The 17,957-nt window shown below is 47.3% G+C and overlaps 6 protein-coding genes across 6 annotated transcripts; 4 read left to right on the forward strand and 2 right to left on the reverse strand.

Moving 5' to 3' along the window:
- Positions 1-3,036: 3,036 nt before the first annotated feature.
- Positions 3,037-5,279, reverse strand: BKA67DRAFT_623702 (general substrate transporter). Its single transcript, XM_046105510.1, has 2 exons — positions 3,852-5,279; positions 3,037-3,789 (listed from the first exon to the last, which is right to left on the reverse strand). The coding sequence occupies exons 1-2, from the start codon at positions 4,836-4,838 to the stop codon at positions 3,181-3,183; spliced, it is 1,596 nt and encodes a 531-aa protein (XP_045958785.1). The 5' UTR covers positions 4,839-5,279; the 3' UTR covers positions 3,037-3,180.
- A 280-nt stretch (positions 5,280-5,559) lies between these two features.
- Positions 5,560-8,236, forward strand: BKA67DRAFT_565384 (uncharacterized protein). Its single transcript, XM_046102809.1, has 7 exons — positions 5,560-5,822; positions 5,877-5,890; positions 5,971-6,069; positions 6,129-7,704; positions 7,760-7,788; positions 7,843-7,962; positions 8,019-8,236. Exons 1-7 carry the CDS (start codon positions 5,760-5,762, stop codon positions 8,101-8,103), a joined length of 1,986 nt encoding a protein of 661 aa, XP_045958786.1. The 5' UTR covers positions 5,560-5,759; the 3' UTR covers positions 8,104-8,236.
- Positions 8,237-8,274: 38 nt separating this feature from the next.
- Positions 8,275-10,398, reverse strand: BKA67DRAFT_565394 (cytochrome P450). The gene is made up of 2 exons (XM_046102810.1): positions 9,827-10,398; positions 8,275-9,722 (listed from the first exon to the last, which is right to left on the reverse strand). The coding sequence occupies exons 1-2, from the start codon at positions 10,068-10,070 to the stop codon at positions 8,410-8,412; spliced, it is 1,557 nt and encodes a 518-aa protein (XP_045958787.1). The 5' UTR covers positions 10,071-10,398; the 3' UTR covers positions 8,275-8,409.
- A 327-nt stretch (positions 10,399-10,725) lies between these two features.
- BKA67DRAFT_281483 (uncharacterized protein) lies at positions 10,726-13,303 on the forward strand. Its single transcript, XM_046095949.1, has 2 exons — positions 10,726-11,066; positions 11,118-13,303. Exons 1-2 carry the CDS (start codon positions 10,818-10,820, stop codon positions 12,990-12,992), a joined length of 2,124 nt encoding a protein of 707 aa, XP_045958788.1. The 5' UTR covers positions 10,726-10,817; the 3' UTR covers positions 12,993-13,303.
- Positions 13,304-14,191: 888 nt separating this feature from the next.
- On the forward strand, positions 14,192-15,810 carry BKA67DRAFT_516925 (uncharacterized protein; the record flags this gene model as incomplete). Its single annotated transcript, XM_046097861.1, has 9 exons — positions 14,192-14,305; positions 14,369-14,394; positions 14,451-14,494; positions 14,556-14,729; positions 14,792-14,821; positions 14,878-14,973; positions 15,029-15,425; positions 15,484-15,556; positions 15,607-15,810. The coding sequence occupies 9 exons, from the start codon at positions 14,192-14,194 to the stop codon at positions 15,808-15,810; spliced, it is 1,158 nt and encodes a 385-aa protein (XP_045958789.1).
- Positions 15,811-16,613: 803 nt separating this feature from the next.
- BKA67DRAFT_677050 (uncharacterized protein) lies at positions 16,614-17,934 on the forward strand (the record flags this gene model as incomplete). The annotated part of the gene is made up of 7 exons (XM_046108815.1): positions 16,614-16,713; positions 16,795-16,888; positions 16,978-17,115; positions 17,185-17,343; positions 17,414-17,513; positions 17,562-17,734; positions 17,817-17,934. The coding sequence occupies 7 exons, from the start codon at positions 16,614-16,616 to the stop codon at positions 17,932-17,934; spliced, it is 882 nt and encodes a 293-aa protein (XP_045958790.1).
- Between the last annotated feature and the right edge of the window lie 23 nt (positions 17,935-17,957).

Raw genomic sequence — 17,957 nt, forward strand, 5'->3', positions numbered from 1 at the left:
CTGGTGTTTCTCATTCAGCCTCCAGCTGATCATATACATCCCGAAGTAGATCGGTTAACACATCTTACTCGGGATCGCCTTCGTCGAACAACTGACTTTCTATCGTAACGACAGGCTCTAGAAGGGCAATTGCTTCTTGTGCCTGATAATTATCAAGGTATGCTCTGGCAATCTCGTGCTCTGATGCCAGTCGATCAAGGTTCTTCTCATCTAGCGTCTCTTTCCGTAATTCGAGTCTGCCCTGAGCTCGAAGGAAATCGAATTGGTCGATGCGGTTATCAAACTTCGCGAAGCGTTCTATAGCAGCGATGAATCCCCGCCAATAGGACCGCACGAATTAACGGCTGCAACGCTGATCTCCCTCAGTTTTAGTGGTCGCTATTTCATGGCGATGATGGCAAGCCTCTTAGCGCTTCGTCCTCACCGAGTGAAAGATATTGGATTCATTGATTGGATTTTCAATAGTGAAGCACTCTACATCTAAGGAAGCGAAAGTATAATTACTTCTTCAGGTACATTAGTACTCCGTCATGTCAAAGATATTTTGAGTGGTAAATAAACACTCTTTTGTCAAACACCCAAGATAGTGAGATAGAGCAAAGAGCAAATGCAACACATCCCTGGCCAGTCTCCCTTAAAGACAGAACACGATGTCAAACATAGCGTCTTATTATCTTACTCAATTAATAGGTTTATTTTGTAGAAATGGCTGAGCCTTACTCCTACCAGGTATTATTAGACTCTGAAATCAGAGTCGTTTCTTTCATGGCCACAGGCTCGTCCAGCGATGACGTACAATGCGACATACAGAATGTTCTGTTGAATGAGCATTTGATATGTTACGCCTTATCTTATGTCTGGGGAGATACGAACGACCGTGTCACTATTATATTACTGAACAAACGTTTTGAACTCACGCAGAACTTATTTAATGCGCTTAAGCAATTGAGAAAGTGGTTAGAGGAAGGCCAGTTTAACAAAGAACTGAAGCAATGAGAGACAGCCTAGTTCTGGGCAGATGCGATTTGTACAGACCAGAGCAATCCATCCAAGAAAGCAAAACAAGTTCTACGGATGAAGGATATATACAGCTCAGCTCTCCACGTATTCGGTTGGTTCGGAATACCAGATGATTTGGATGATGCTTTGGTGAGATTGGTCTTCAATAAAGCCACTGAGATTGCCTCGCATCCCCAAGCAAAGGAAATCGGGTTCCTCCAAGAATATCCCATTGCGCGAGATCTTGGTGATAAATAAGGATCATTTACCTGTACGTTCCTCAACATTATCCAGCGGGCATGGTTCAAAAGAATGTGGATCATCCAAGAAGCGGTTCTTGCGAAAGATGGGCCAATCTTTATAATGGGATCATACTATACCGACACCCTTTCAGTCCTCCATATCATCTATCTGTACACTTTCAGCAGATGTGGCGATCCACGAGAAGAATTGATCTTGAAGTGCAACCTTGGACCGAGCATGATTGTAAGGCTTAGAGACCATCATCGGTCTCTTCAAATGGCCTGTCCAGAGGACTGATCGGAGCTGGCGCATTTTACACTAGTTTAGGATATAGTACAGTAAATAGTTGCACAAACGTAAAGATGATTGTGTTTATGGTGGACCACTTGTGCATGTATAAAAAGCAGATCCAGAAACGGCGCAGTACTTATAAGGCTAGCAGAGTACGAAGGGTTAGCTTTGACCCTACCAAAGTGGATCTCAAACTGAAGGCTAACGTACCCCACGGGCGAACGAATCACACGGGCGAACGAACCACTTCTTACAACCTCGTACTATAAAGTATAAGTCATCTTCATAACAACGCTAAAAATCAATTCAAATTAATCGTCCTCGTCTGAAGAGGACGATTCTATAACATTTTGACAAGTGCGCGTATTATGTCCGGGCTCTCCGCACCTTTTACAGCGCTATGGCTGCGTCCTAACCCTCTTCGTACGACTACTACCTTGACGTGATTCACCTTATAATTCCCGGTCTACCTCTTTTTAGGACTGTAAGTCTTCTGTAGCTTGTATACTAAGTGACCTTCCATCTTGTAATTAGGTCTTTTTCGTAAAACGGCGTCGGCTTAACATATTATTCGCCTTTCGAAGTGCAAGATTCTCGCCTTCTAAAAGAACGAGCCGGTACATTACTTACGTTATACCCTTCGCAAATTGGTCTATAGCCGTAAGAGAGCTATTCTGGTATTATACGATACTATTTCGTATATATTCGCTTTGTTATAATTCCTCGATTAGGTTGTTCGGGGTCTTTGATTCCTAAATAAGAGAAAGACTAGACGAGGTCCCAGGTATTTTTGGATTACGTTTCGTACAAGGGTAAACTACGCGCGATACGCGTTTGGATCTTCGTAAAGGACCCTTTAGTAATCGATCCGTCGATTAAAACGCGTCCGGAGTTGTGGTTGTCGTCGTACGAAGGTTAACGCCCAGTTTACTCCGACGCGTCCCGCGGCGCGTTAGGAAAGGAGTCGGTTCGCCATATCTTCGATGTTACTTATTCGAGGAGGAAATGATCACGAATCTAGGTCAATTATATATCGTATAATTGCTAGTTCTTCAGAATCGCTTAATTTTTCGATTATTTGCGGAGATTTCGCGCCGTGCAATTCTACCGCGTTATCGGCTACGTAAGGTATTATATGATATATTATACGTCGTAGCGGTGTGTCGCAAACTTAATTTTGGGTTCGTACGAAGCGCTTAGAGCGCTAGATTAATTTGGCTTTTATTACAAGTACCGACCATGTTGCGTTGTGGTGGTATTGAGGAATAAAGTCAGATGGTAAGAAAATGATCTAAAATGGTTCGTTCGCCCGCGTGATCCGTTCGCCCGTGGGGTACGTTATAGGAGAGAGTAAACTAGGAAACTGATTTCGCTTCTGACCGTATATCTACAATTGAATGTCTTCATCAAGTATCTAAGTTATTATTCATCACAAGATCAAATTGCCAGGTTAGAGTTTTCGTGAGTTTCATGAGAATTAATAATCTCATATCTCATTGAGTTAGCTTTCATGAAGATACAGCATTTGGCCGGGTTATAGAAGTTCTAACACTAAAAAGACTCCATACCGCCACACGTTCTTTATCCTTATCCAAACACACCAATGTGATAGTGACCTTTTAGTCCGAGACTAGTCTATAGCATGTATTATGCGTGAGAAATTCGCTGGGCCTTCATTTCTTTTTGGATCTGGCTTGCCTTCTTCACACCAAACCCTTCACTGAAAATCTGTCGGATATCTTCCAGTGATAATCCGGCCACTTCGGGGTAGCAGAAGTAGATGCAAACGTAGCCAACAATGCAAATAGCCGCATAGAAGCCAAAAGCGCCCGAGGGTGTGGTATTTTCCATCTGAGTCAAGAAAGTAGAAGCCACGATAATGTTAGAACCCCAGCAGCTCATCGTCATCATCATCGTACCCATAGAGCGAACTTCCATGGGGAAGAACTCGCTGCTCAACCAAGCAGTATTTCCGATACCAGACGAGTAAAAGCCGACGAAGCAGATCATGGATGCCAGTACCAGGTTTGCTTGCCACGTGATTGAGGCCCCTTCAACAATCTTTAGATCATGAGTCGTGGGAATATGTGCAAATGCTACTGCCGCAATAATGAGGAAGAAGCCCATAAATTGAACAGTGCATAGTAGGATACGTCGTCGCCCGACACGGTCAACGAGGAGGAGGTTGACAAAAGTGAAGAAGAAGTTCACACCGGCGATAATCGTGCCGACAGCGACCGGGTTTGCGAAGCCAATCTGAGACCGTGTGTTAGTAAACACGTGAACTAAGAAACTTTCCGTGCCAAGAGTGAACTTACCTGGGCGAAGATAGTGGGCGAGTAGTACATGAGTGAATTAAATCCAGTCAACTGAGAAATTGCCATCAGCCCACAGGCCGATACTAATGCTCTGAAGTTGGCCGGGATGACATAGAGCTGCTTGAGAATCCACCATTGCGATTTCCCTTCGTGCATCTGCTTGGCCTGGTCAACGTGCCAGGAGATGAGCCTGACCTTATTTTCGACTTCCTCCTCAGTGCCGTTGGGATAAATGCGGCGGATGACGTCCTTGGCCGCCTCATGTTTACCAAATAAAATGAGTTGTCTTGGGGACTCTGGGCAGAAAAGAAGCAGGATCCACAGAAGGATAGCAGGTAACGCTCCGCCTCCAACCATGTAGCGCCATCCGCCAGTAACATGAGCAAAACCGGCACCAACGCCATATGATACAAGTTGACCTCCAGTAATGGACATGTTATCGAGCCCGATCATCCGACCACGGTATTTTGCTGGCGAGACTTCGGCAATATACAGAGGCACAATCATGGCGGCAGAACCAACTCCGAAGCCGACAACTAGTCGTCCAACGACCATTTGAGCCAAGGAGAAGGCAGCAGCTTGGAGGATTGCACCAATGATGAAAAGAGCACATCCTACGTAAATTGCGATCTTGCGTCCATATCTGTCTGCAGTGAAACCAGCGAAGATGGCACCTATAAATGCGCCACCAGAAGTGATAGATGTAATAAGCTCTTTGTCCTGTGCGGTCAAATTTGTGTTCAAGTCGCCTCCGATATAAATCAGCACGGCAGCGATGATGCCAGTGTCGTAACCGAAAAGGACACCACCGAGGCCGGCTGTGATAGACACAAGCCACGAGTAGTATCCAGTCTTCGTAAGTTCAATTGTATCGAGGCCATCGATAGGATCGTGACTTGACTGGTCAAGCTTCTCAGCGATCTCGTGGTGCTCAACACTATCTTTAGTGTCCTCGCCACGTTTCTCAAAACTTGAGTCGTTCGACATCTTGAACAATTGCAAGACTCGAAAGTTCAATCAGAAAGGGAGTTTGATGGGAAAGGACTCGAGATGGGGCAACTTCCTGGAAGACGTCTGTGTCTCTGGCCGATGGAGCAAGATCAACCAAAAGTTGTGGAAGCTTGAGACTATCTATACTTTTCGTTGCAAGACAAATCCATTCCCTTGGTATCAGTATCGAGTCAAGAATGACGCTCCTGCAGCTAATTCTTGGGTCTATGGGTTCGGCCGGGTCAGGGCCAATTCCCTCAACGACTTTGCACATGCGTGAAGGCTAGGCTTGGCGCATCACTTCCCCACGGGGATGGGTGTGGGCTCGGCGGGGGTGGAGGAATGGCTGTTGGCAAGGATTTCAGATAGACCCATTGTGGGAAAACTACCGGCGTCGCCAGAATCCGAAAAGAGTAAGTTTTCAATCATGGAAAGTATTAACCTAGTGCGTGACCTGGATTGTCCTCGAGTAGAAAGCCAGGTACTTGTAACTATAATCATCACCTGCCTTTGCCTGCGAACCATGACTCGCCTAGGCAGTTTAGCGAGCATGTCCCCCTGCTAAAGCCACTAAATCTTGTCTGCGGCGCACTATCCAACCCAAAATCCATGCGGGGGAATGGCAGTGGCCTTGGCACAGTGTGGGGAAATTACTTGCTGTTCTGGAGTTCAAAAGGCAAGTGTTGTACTTTGCTGTCCCAGTATCATCCTCGTCCTTGTGTTATTGACGAACTCTGCCTCTGCATCCGGCGAAGTGCAGAATCTTTATTTCAGAAACCCCACTTTAACCCTTGCGAGTCGTTTCACCAGAGGTCTTAAGATAGACTTTGCGAATGTCCAGCTGGTCACAACACGCCGCTCCAAGCAGAAGTTCCCCTATTCGGATGAAGGAGACCATATTCTGGTATCCACAGAGTGATGCCTTCCCCGGAAGACAGTGGGGATACTCAGGCACCAAAAGACACCAGGACTCAGTCCTGCGTGAGTGGCTATTAGTTTTCTAACGATTACGTGAGCACTGACTTTATTTGATAGTCTCAACAACCAAGGTATGATTGGGTAACTCAGTGGCATGCGCCAAGCCTGGGCCGACGTCGAGTGTCTCCGCTGATCATTCTATTGGAAACAGATATTCGACAGCTCGCAAAGGAAAATCAAGTGTAAAGAAATCTAAGAAGGGCAGCCAGCACAGTTACCGTGTTCGATGGAGACATACACTAAATCCCAGGTGTGTATTGTGCTCTGCTGATTAACCATCCTTTGAGCTTTGGTGCCAATTACTATTAGTGTCACCCCACAGCGTGCTTCTGAGGACAAGAGAGAGTTTACTTTTGCGACGAATCAGCGATGGGCGCCAGTTCCTGGGTCATATAGCTTTGTGGACGAGACCCGCGAGATTATCGGTATCCACGAAGCTGAGAAATCGGATCCGGAATTTGACAATGACGCTAACACCAACTCGGCTTTTGCTGAGGATCGGTATGCTTCGAATCAATCTCTTGAAGAAACCGACGAAGATGCTCTTTCAGTCAATGCGCCAAATGATCTGAGTCATACAGCTTCAAGGTATTCATACACCGTGGAAGACGCTACATCGGGTCGTTCAAAACGGCCTTCGAACTTCGAACTACCTAGAAGAAAGCGGACCACATGCTCGGTATCATCAACTGGGACAACAGCATTATCCAATACCGGTGACGTAACAAAGCTACTTGCGCAGGCATCAGTGAATGAGCAGGTGCTCCAACCTCTGAATGCAGCTACTGATCCATCGATGGGCGCCTTCGATAGCCTTGGCCTAGAGCAATTGCTTGACGCAAGTAAACTGCTAGACTCACCTTCCTATGATCCGGCTTTTGTGGAATCCCCCATTGCCCAGATTGGATATCTTCCCTTCTGGACCAACGAGGAACATCAGTCGTCATCAGCGCCTCATGGCCAACAGTCTAGATGGCCATTAAAGGATAGTCACGAAGCCTATCTGTTTCGGTACTTTGTGAGAGAAGTTGCGCCTCTGTTCGATTTATGTGATAGCTTGCGTCACTTCGCTCGCGTTGTCCCTAAACGCGCAGCATCATGTCCGCCTCTTCTAAATGCCATCCTCGCCGCCGCTGCCAAGCGACTAAGCAGGATCGGAGACGTCGATGGGTTCACTGTTGATAGGTATTACCATGAATGTCTAAGGGCACTGATCCCTTCGTTATCACGGGCCACAGCTGTAAAAGACGAGGGGCTACTAGCAGCAACTGTAATTCTTCGGTGGTTGGAGGAGACCGATATCCCATTCTCCACAGCGAGCTCGCAGTCCCATCTGATTGGGACAAGAGTCTTTCTCGCAGCACAGGAAGATAGTGGTGGATTTAGTGGTTTGAGACTAGCTTTGTTTTGGGTGGCTCTACGTCAAGACATCTTCATGGCTTTCATACATTCACGACCAGTACACCCAAGTCTGCTCAACAAAAATATTGCGCCAGTCCTGGAGGCTGTTGCGGATGATTGCAGTTATGCTAACAAGGTCATTCTTCATTGTGCATATTGTATCCAATACTGCTTTGGCGTACAAGAACAGCGCCCTTCGCTATGGACTGAGCTTAACAGCTATCTCGAGCAATGGAACGAAAACAAGCCGTGGTGCTTTCAATCAATGGTACCTGAAGAAGCGGATGGTTCTAAGTTTTTTCCAGATATCACATACATCTCTGATGAAGTGCTGACTGGGATGCAACATTACTATCTTGCACGGCTGGTCTTAGAAGCGCACAATCCGGAAACTCCTAGGTTAGGTCCTGCTCGAAGGGAAGCCCTTGAAGCCGTGAACCAAAGAATCAAGAAGCTTGTCCGTATTATCTGTGGTAGTGCCGAGGCAAGTACTTGTGCGGGAGTTTCAACAAGAAGAAAATGCTGACGAAACGACCTAGTCGAACCCACAAACTACCCCAGGATACGTGTGAGTTCTATCTATAAACCATGTATCATTATGTGTGGCTGACTCCACCTATAGTAATGCCGCAATCTCCATCGTCATGGCAGGTGATCGATTTACCGATCGTCTTGAACAGGAAGTATTATACAACTTGCTGGTCAAAATCGAAACACAGGCGGCCTGGCCAACCGGCGCCGCGTAAGTCTCGCTCTTAGAAATACGATCTGGGGAAGATGTAGCTAACCATATGAAAGTCAGACTGATCTGAAAAATGCCTGGGGGTGGTCGAAATCTCCTGATATGTCGATAGCAGGCATGCTGAATACAGGATCAATGTAACTAGATAGATTTTAAATATGTTACGCGAGTCTACTCTCAAATGTGGTACAATTTTTTCCAAGGGTCAGAATACTAGAAATACTCAAATCATTAGTAGATCCTTTGTTTATATTGAGATCCCCATAGGAACACCATCATGAACACTGATGAATAGACTTGTTCTCACGAAAAGGTGCAAATCGGTTACATAAACGCAAACTAGATAAATGCTCACTGAGAAAGTTCTGATTGAAATGTGCCATGCAACTAACCTACCAACGCTAAAAGAAATGACATAAAATGAACATGTCCTACTGCGAGATTTAATCAAGAATTCCGCCGCCACATCTTCAGTGGCATCGGCCCGGGCATAAGATTTAAGGCTTCCCGTCTTTCGGGTTCCCAACCAGGGTACGGCAGCGCCAACTCGTATCGATGTACTACAGTAGCCAATAATACTGTCTGCTCGAGGTAGCTGATATTTCTTCCAATGCAGCCCCGCGCACCAGCGCTGAAACTAATGAAGTAGGGTTGTAGGTCTTTTCCTTTCTCTCCCAGCCACCTTTCTGGCTCGAAACGCTCGGGATTGGGAAATACCTCCGGATCTCTGTGCGCGACGTACGCCGAGATCGACACGTTCGTGCCGCCAGGGATAAACTCATCAAGGATCATAGCACCCTCGGGCGGAGTTCTTCGGGGTAGACCGAACGTTGTCGATGGGGTGATACGGAGTGATTCGTCAAGACAAGCTCGCAAATAAGGAAGATGCTTGACTTTATCGTAAGGCGCCACGACCTCGTCACCATCGAGGACATAGTCGACCTCGTCACGCAGCTTCCTCATGCATTCGGGGTTCTTCAACAACCAATACATGACATTGTTCATGGCGATTGCTGTGGTGTCGCTCCCGGCGTTCATCATAATAGAGACTTCGGCGACAATCTCTCCCCACTCGAGACCGTGCGGGTTTCCTTGCTTATCTTCCATTAGACACTGGAAGAAGTCTTGCAGCTTCTCACCGTTTTCATATCGCTTGAGCCGTTGTGTGGCGCGGTGCAACACGATACCGTCCCAGCCTTTGTTCAGGTTCCACCGGTTACGGAAATCAGGCGATAGGAGAGATGTGAGCCACTGATTGAAGCCATACCAGTTGTGGGACCAGGCAATAACAGACTGGTTACGAGCAGTAGCGTGAAGGCACGCCCGGTAGTTGACGTTGAAGAGAGAGCCGTCCATGTTCTCGGCCTTACAGAGGTCGCTGCCCTGGTCAAGAAAGCCAAGGCGCTCGCTCAGTCCGATGTCTGCAATGGCGTCGAGAGAAAAGTAATTTGTCCATGCTCGATAATCAAAGGTGAGGTCTGCTCTGTCGGGTCGGAGAAGACCTTTCTTTAGTGGCAAGGTACACGCCCGATCAGCTCCGCGGACGAATCTCTCGGCCTTGTCTGCGACCTTGTATTCCCAGTTCTCGAGATTCTGGAGAGCGTATGCGGCGGATAGCACCTTTCGCTTGCGAGCGTGTTCTGCTTTGTCGACGACGTCGGCTAGATGGTAGTGTGTTCCTGCCAATGTCTCATAGAATTCTCCCTTGATGCACTTTGTACCATGTCCGTAAATGTCCTTGATGGCGCGGAGATTTCCATCTGCGTCACAAAAACATCACAGTTAGTTATTTCTCTATCACGATAAGGAAGACTTATGGAGGCTCTGGCTTGATGAAGATGATCCAGGTTGTTTAATCACGTACACGATAGAGCGTTCGGACCAATACGTAGGACAGGGTTATCCTTGTGCCGGTTGTAGAGCGTTTTGGACCGGAATCCGCGCTCGGCCTCTCGCATGAAGATCAGGTTTGTGAAGCCAGCGAGTGGGTGAAAAGAAGGAAACCTTCGTAGTTGTTTGGGGTCGCGGATAAAACTGACCAATGGGAAAATAATGAAGTAAGTTATAAGAAACAGCGTGGTCGCTGAAGCAACCACTATGGAATACATCTTGAAGAATGTGTATGCCCTTGATATCCAACTGGTCTGAGGGGCAAGAAGTTGTGAGTGTTCGTCAATGGATGTATCACTGAAACTCGGGAAGACAGAAACGATAAGTTATAGACATAGCCATGCAACAATATTAGCAAATCATGTTGTTCATTCACTTGCTATCTCAGGATCGCCGCCCCGCGTCTAGCATGCAGCCGCTCTGCGTTTGGGCATGAATATCGACTTCCAGGAACGGAAAGTTTTTCTGTGTATACTCTCCAGTGGGCCAATCCCTCAAGGCACAAATACATGAAACACCGTATGAGATCGGTGTAGAGAAGTGATCATGGGAGAGGATGCGGGGAAGCCGGGGTAGCCGGTTAGGCGGCCTGAGGCGGCCTATACTCAAATACAAGCTAAGGTTTATTAAGTCCTGTTGGCCGCTAACGATTGGCCGGATGCAACTATTGTAAAAAGCTTCCCAAGTGGGCAGGAAGGGCAACTACTAATTGTGGAAATAATTGAGCCTATCTCAGCCCCACTTCCCCCAGATTTTCCCGGTGGCAATGATTGTAATTAGCATTTCTGGGGAATTAGGAAAGGAAAGCCCGAAAAGAGTAGTTCCAGCCCACATAACAAAGTCAACAGTGTGACTTGGTAGATTTTTGATAAAGATGCATTCTCAGCCACCGTAAATGGACTCGCCTCGGCGTAGAAATATTTTGGTCATTGTTATAAAAAATATATATATATAGCATAGCGACGATGACTGCCAACCTTGATGCTCAGACCCTACTCCAACTTGCAGAGTTGGCAACGCCTAATTCAGCATTTGATGTGGCAGCTCTTGCAGCAGTAGGAATTGGCTCTGCCGCATACCTTCTCAGGGGCATCGCATGGGACAAGCCCGATCCTTACGCACATATTTGGTATGAGCGGCCGCAATTTAAAGATGGGTTCCGAAATATCAGAGCTCGCGAAACAAGGAACATCGCAGAAAAGTTGGAGGAACTGGTGAGTCACTACAATTTGGCACTTGCAGCATGTCGTTAACGCTGCCTGTAGAATAAAAGTTTGGTCATATTTTGGGGTTCTCAGTCTGGTACTGCTGAGACATTTGCACACAGATTGGGTCGAGAATGTCACCTCCGATTTGGTACCGAAGCCTTGGTGGCAGACCTGTCAGACTTCGACCCGGAAACTATCAGTCAGATACCGGACTCCAAATTGGCCCTGTTTGTTGTATCAACATTTGGAGAGGGTGATCCCAGTGACAATACAGCTGGGCTATGGGAGTGGATCCACAGAGACATGGCAAAAGTGAAGTTACCGAACCTTCGATATGGCGCCTTTGGACTCGGAAACAGCAATTACAAATATTATAACCGTGTCCTTGATGTGATAGTAGAATCTTTGGACGAGGCGGACGCTCAAAGAATTTTGCCAATTGGCAGAGCCGACGATTCAACTGGCGGTACAGAAGAAGATTTCCTTTCATGGAAAGATGAGCTATTCACTACATTCAGAGAGCAGCTTCACTATGAGGAACGTGATTCTCCTTATGAACCTACAATGGTCATTTCTGAGGACACATCAATTCATTCGAGCGAACTGAGCCACGGTGTACCTCAGGAGCACCACACTGGAAACCGGAGGGCTGCGTCCAAAACTTCACTCATCAGAGCAGTACCGATCATCAGTGCGCATGAGCTATACACATCCACAAGCCGAAACTGCCTTCATATGGAACTTGACCTCAATGATGCTGCCGAAATCAGATACAAGACAGGTGATCACCTACTTGTGTACCCAACGACACCAGATGAGGAAGTAGATATTCTCTTACGAGCATTGGGCTTGCAAGAGCGCCGGCTGATTCCTATTCGGATATCGACAACCGAGGAGGGCTCGACACCGAAGTTACCCAGTCCCACAACTGTGGAGGCTCTCTTCCGACAATTTCTGGAGATCTGTGCGCCTGTATCTCGAGATGTGATTAGAGACTTGGCCAGATTCGCACCATCTTCAGGGTCCAAAGAGCTGCTCTTGTCCCTAGCTCGAGACAAGGAGTCATACTCGCGGCATTTAGGCAAGAACCATGTCACAATTGGCCGTCTCTTAGCGCACGCTGCGCCTGATCAAGTATGGAAAGACCTGCCTCTTTCATATATAGTAGAGACCGTTGCCCTCTTGAGACCCAGATACTACTCCATATCTTCTTCATCCATCGTTTCTGCACGTCGCTTGGCCATCACCGTCGGGGTTGAGAACACACCCCTTCCTCAAGCCTCAGTGACTCAGATCCGGGGTCTCACTACAAACTATCTCCTCGCGTTGGCAAATTCCGTTAACGGAACGCCGCCTCATGTGACACAAGGGCCGACCTACGCACTTTCTGGGCCTGCAGGGGCTCTTTCTGGCCACAAAATCTTTGCCTCAGTGCGTAGATCAAAGTTCAAGCTACCTGCCCTGGCCTCGACTCCATTAATTATGATTGCAGCTGGTACTGGTATCGCGCCGTTCCGCGCTTTCATTCAAGAGCGCAAGCGCCTAAAAGCCGTGGGCAAAGAGGTCGGGCGTATGATTCTGTTCTTTGGCTGTCGTCGTCCTGATGAAGATTTTGTGTACAAACAAGAGTTTGAAGAGTCTGTCGTAGCACTTGAAGGGGCGTTAGAGATCATCACGGCTTTCTCAAGGATGGATGGTCAGCCAAAGACCTATGTCCAGGATCAGGTCAACAAAAAGGCCGCAGTTGTTTGTGATTTGTTGGACAATGATGCAAGCCTTTACATCTGTGGTCGTGCGTCAATGGCTAGAGAAGTAGGTCGTGTTATTCAGAGCTCGATAGCAAAGGAGAATGGCTGGGAAGAGTCCAAGACTTCTGATTGGAGTGAGTCAATGAAGAGAGGAAACAAGTGGCAAGAAGACGTATGGGGATAATCCAACGTTTTGCTTCGTTGCGGATAAACATAGAATTGTAAATTTTTCTTAACACAATGGCCATTCGAGCCACGTAAGTGCCTCTTTTTATGATGGTGCAGAGTATTCCGAATCATTCGAGGTCACCAACTGACCGAGAATGTAAAACTTCCATATATTAAATTTCATTGTTGATTTGACAGTTCTTGCAAAATAGCGATTAATTTTGTATGTCAGTGCTTAGTACCAACCCAGCCTTCAGTCTTCTAAATTCGAATTTCATTGAAACACGGACATCAGACAGTTGCAGCTCGCGATAGTGAATTCTGTAAAAATGCATATCTAATGTCCACCTGACAGAATTTTTGAACTCCCCCGACATCCCAAAATGCTTTGAGCATCGTGTCTAGTTGTTGTTGGACATTGCTGATGGTGGAAAGACTCGCCGAGTGTTACCCCATTGACAGTCCCCGCATCCAATGCAGCAAGTATTCAGGGCCTGGGAAACTGCCCCTAAGCTTAGTGGGCGGTGCTGATACACTGAAGCGCTTGCGCATCTTGGCTTATGCACTCCTCCGGCAACAGTGCCGTTTTGCGCAGAGAGGTTCGATCGGATTATTCTCGTCATTTTCTTGCCGCTTCCTATCTACCGATTAGCTTTTGCACCACTTTCGCTTGGCTCCAGCCACTTCCCCCATCTTGGAGAATCTTGAACTGGTTTCCCCTCACCCCGCGCTGTACGATGACGAACCAAGCCCGAAGCATGAGCTGGTGATCACAAGTCAAGCGTCTTCGAAACATGCACCGGTAAGGAGCCAGTCGACATGACTTCAGAAATTCGCAGATTAGGAAGTCGGACAGCGACAGGGACGAATGAATCCTCATGGGGAAGTCTGTGTAAATAATCAATAAGACGTCTGTCTTCACCGGGTCCCCCACTTTCGCGTGCTATGATCATTGCGGGACTCCCCGCATCATATACTGTACTGTAGGCTACGTTATGCAACGCAAGTATTCCATATACCCGCAAATTGAGGATGCCGAAGTACCTACGAGCATTCTCTGGCATCCCAGATCTACCTGGCCCGCGGGTCATTTGGAATCCCGAACCTTATAAAGGCCTTTTGGATCAATTTATAATATCATTGCATGATCACGTTCGCCAATTTCTCCACGCCAACCAACTTACTTGACTTCAGCGCTGCCAATATTATACCACGATGACTTCGACAATGAAAGCAGTCAACTATGCCGGCCCGAGCAAGGTAAAAGTATCCGAAGTTGAGAAGCCAAAACTCGAACATCCAGATGATATCATCGTAAAAGTTACCACCGTAAGTCTATTCTCCGCAATCTTTTGGGCCGCACGGTGTTTCTCAATAACATTGTTCCCAAAGGCAGCCATTTGTGGCTCCGATTTACAGTAAGTTCCCATGGAAGACGCTGGGGGAAAATCACGATTACTGACCACGCCACAAGCATGTACGAAGGCAGAACTGCTGCAGAGCCCGGCATAACATTCGGTATGGACCTGCCCCTGCATTGTTTAGACACCATCTTCTGGAACGGCGCTAATCCGTACAGGCCATGAGAATATGGGCATTATCGAAGAATTAGGCGAGGGGGTTACTTTATTGAAGAAGGGCGATCGCGTTGTTATGCCTTTCAACGTCGCTGACGGACGATGCCGGAATTGTGAAGAAGGCAAAACGGCTTTCTGTACTGGTGTGAACCCCGGTTTCGCCGGAGGCGCATATGGTAAGTATATTGAACCCTTCAGCGAGAGAAAAGTGGATATACTGAGTACTGGTCAACATTAGGCTACGTTGCTATGGGCCCATTCCGCGGTGGTAAGTGGCGCCGTAGTTAGTTTTTCAATGCTCACCTCACTCATTATCTTTGATAGGCCAAGCACAATATCTCAGAGTTCCTTACGCAGATTTCAATGCTTTGAAGCTACCGGCGGGAAAGGAACACGAGGCCGATTTCATTCTTCTTGCAGGTGGGTTAGCTTTCAAAGAGCTCGAGGCAAACCCAATATTAACACCCATGCTCAGATATCTTCCCCACAGGCTGGCATGGAATTGAAATTTCTGGCTTCAGATCAGGAGAGACTGTCGCCGTGTTTGGCGCTGGCCCGGTAGGCATTATGGCCGCTTATTCTGCAGTGCTCCGAGGTGCCAGCCGTGTGTACGTGGTTGATCGGGTGCCTGAGAGGTTGGAGGCAGCCAAGAAGATCGACTGTATACCCGTCGACTTCACCAAAGGCGATGCTGTCGACCAGATCATCAAGCTTAACGACGGAGAAATGGTCGACCGATCAATTGACGCTGTCGGCTACCAAGCCGTTAGTGCTGGAGGTAACACTGAGCAACCAAACGTCGTCCTCGAGAATATGATACGGGTCACCCGCGCGTGTGGCGGCATCGGCATACCCGGCCTTTACGTCCCTAGGTAAGCATCCTGCTTCAAGTCTACATCAGCAATCCAAGTTAGCTGACTATTTCCCTAGCGACCCCGGCGCCCCTGATGCGGCCTCAAAGAACGGTATGATTAGCCTGAGCTTTGGAAAGCTGTTTGAAAAGGTAACTACATGTTGATACTGCCGGGATGTCTTATGCTAATCATCCCGCAGGGCCTCACTATCGGTACAGGCCAATGCAATGTCAAGGCCTACAACAGGTATCTGCGAGACTTGATCATCGCTGGAAAGGCGAAACCCAGCTTTGTTGTTTCGCATGAGATTAACATCGAAGACGCCGAGGTGGCATACGAGAAGTTCGCGAAGAGGATTGATGGTTACACCAAGGTGCTCATTCACCCGAATGGTGGTTTCTGAGGAACGGGAGTTTGACCGTTTGGGTGCAGCTATGAAGAAAGTTATGAGCTTGGGTGGAGCACGAAATATGGCGTTGTCGTTGCTATAGTCGAAGTAAAAGTGTACATCAAGGTGTTCAAGAGGGGACTTTATGAACTAGTATTCACAATACTACAAATTTAGTCATCGGTTCCTTTCTCTGGAATAGCTCATATAATGCTCTCTAATCAATAACGTCTCATTATTATATTCGTGAATATTACTCCAAATCGTGGTTTGCCAGCATAGGTAACCGACAAATCACAGCAAGGATATGAACATACACAAAGAACATACGTCGTCTAGTTGAAAATAGACGTACCCTCTGGCTTAGACTTATCCAAAACTACTTGTCCTGTGGACATGCTGCACTTACGACAAAGTCCGGCAAGTGCATCGAAGGCTATGACGAATCGAGTAACTATCCGGCGGGCTCAGTATAGTGGATAGACGGCTTTCAGGATCGGCAGCTAAGCAGCTGGTGGAGGCGCTTTCCTCTCTGGTCAGTTTGAGAAAGTATTCCGCGAAGCGGACTTGCTGGCGTGATAGACTATGCGCTTCAACGAAATGCTTCAATCCATGCATAACATGTTGTAGTCGATTGAAACTCTTGATTAGCTTCTGAAAAAGGATTTGGTTTTCTCAATCAATGTTGACATAAAGCTGCGACTCTTGCTTTGGAAACTTTGGCTACCTGTTGTGATAGAATTTCATGTTAGACTAGTGTCTTACATCCCAACTGAAACCAATTCTATACGAGCACTGTGAAGGCTCTTTGGGAAAACATGGAAATCCAGCGTATACGTACACTCTGGGGTGTTGCACCGGGAGAAGACCTCAAGGAGTGGAAGAAGCTGTTTCCTGTGTTGAAGCAAGTTGGCTACGGTATGTGTGAACCTCAATAGCGACTGAGATGACTCAATGCAGAATGGATGCTCGGAGGATGAGTCAGCTGACAGCAAACAGATGGTATTGAGGTTGACGTTACAGGTGTGGATCATATGATACTTCCCGCCCTCCGGGCTCTTGCGGATGAGCACGATTTCGTTATTACAGTTTTGTAAGCTCTCTGGACTGGCTTGAAACAAACCAGGACCTCCATTCAACCAATATTGCAAACGGATGTTGGCTCACTGAATTTTGATCAAGAATCCATACTGCATGGCCGAGTTATGTTGGACCACGGCCTAGTGGCCTTACACCAGACGATCATTTGCAGTACTACCGCAAATACCTCCAGCTAGCAAAGATCCTGAGACCTATTAAGGTTAATGCACAGTCCGGTTCGTAAGTTCGGAAATGAATACTATGAGAGGTGAAAGTTCGAGGGATGAATGAATTGACTGAGAAACGTAGGGACATCCTTACTCCAGACCAGTCTGTGGAGTTTTACCAGAAGACTTTCGCCGTAGACGAAGAGCTGGGATTCTCTGGCCGGGTATGCCACGAGACGCACAGGAACAGATCGATGTTCAACCCCCAGGTAGCAGACTATATTCTGCAACGTGTACCAAAGTACGCCTTTCTGATCGAATCATAACCATGCCGTCTTGGTTGGGTGTGCTGACGACGCAACTTACCACAGCTTACGCATCACCACCGATATATCGCATTGGGTGGTTGTCTCAGAACGACTCCTCGATGGCCCAGAAGACAACGAAATTCTCGAGAGGGTCCTTCCTCATGTAAGGCTTTCGTCATGCCCCTTTGTGGATTATGCTGACTTTCTACAGGTCGAACATATCCATGCCCGGATGGGCACTACCCAGGCTTCCCAATGCCCCGAACCCACGAATCCTGTTTTCAAGGATGAGAGGAAATTCTTCGAAGGATGGTGGTTACGGATACTCGAATGGCGCTTGATGAACGAAGACCTGCGGCCCATCACGTTCGTCCCTGAATATGGGTAAGTTTCTTCCATTGGACGGATATCGATTTTCATACTCGCAAATTTTAGACCTTAAACCCCCTAATCTGACGCAGTATAGACCATTCCCATATCATCCGATCAACTCCAAGAAGACGCATGGGGAGGTCGCCGATGATGAGGCGACTCGCCTGTACGACTTATTTAGCGGGTTTGTGACGAAACACAAAGCTGTGTGATTTCGATGCGAGTTAATATAGAA

The sequence above is a fragment of the Truncatella angustata genome (genome assembly GCF_020726525.1).
Source record: "Truncatella angustata strain MPI-SDFR-AT-0073 chromosome Unknown BKA67scaffold_4, whole genome shotgun sequence".
NCBI classification, from domain to species: Eukaryota; Fungi; Ascomycota; class Sordariomycetes; order Amphisphaeriales; family Sporocadaceae; genus Truncatella; species Truncatella angustata.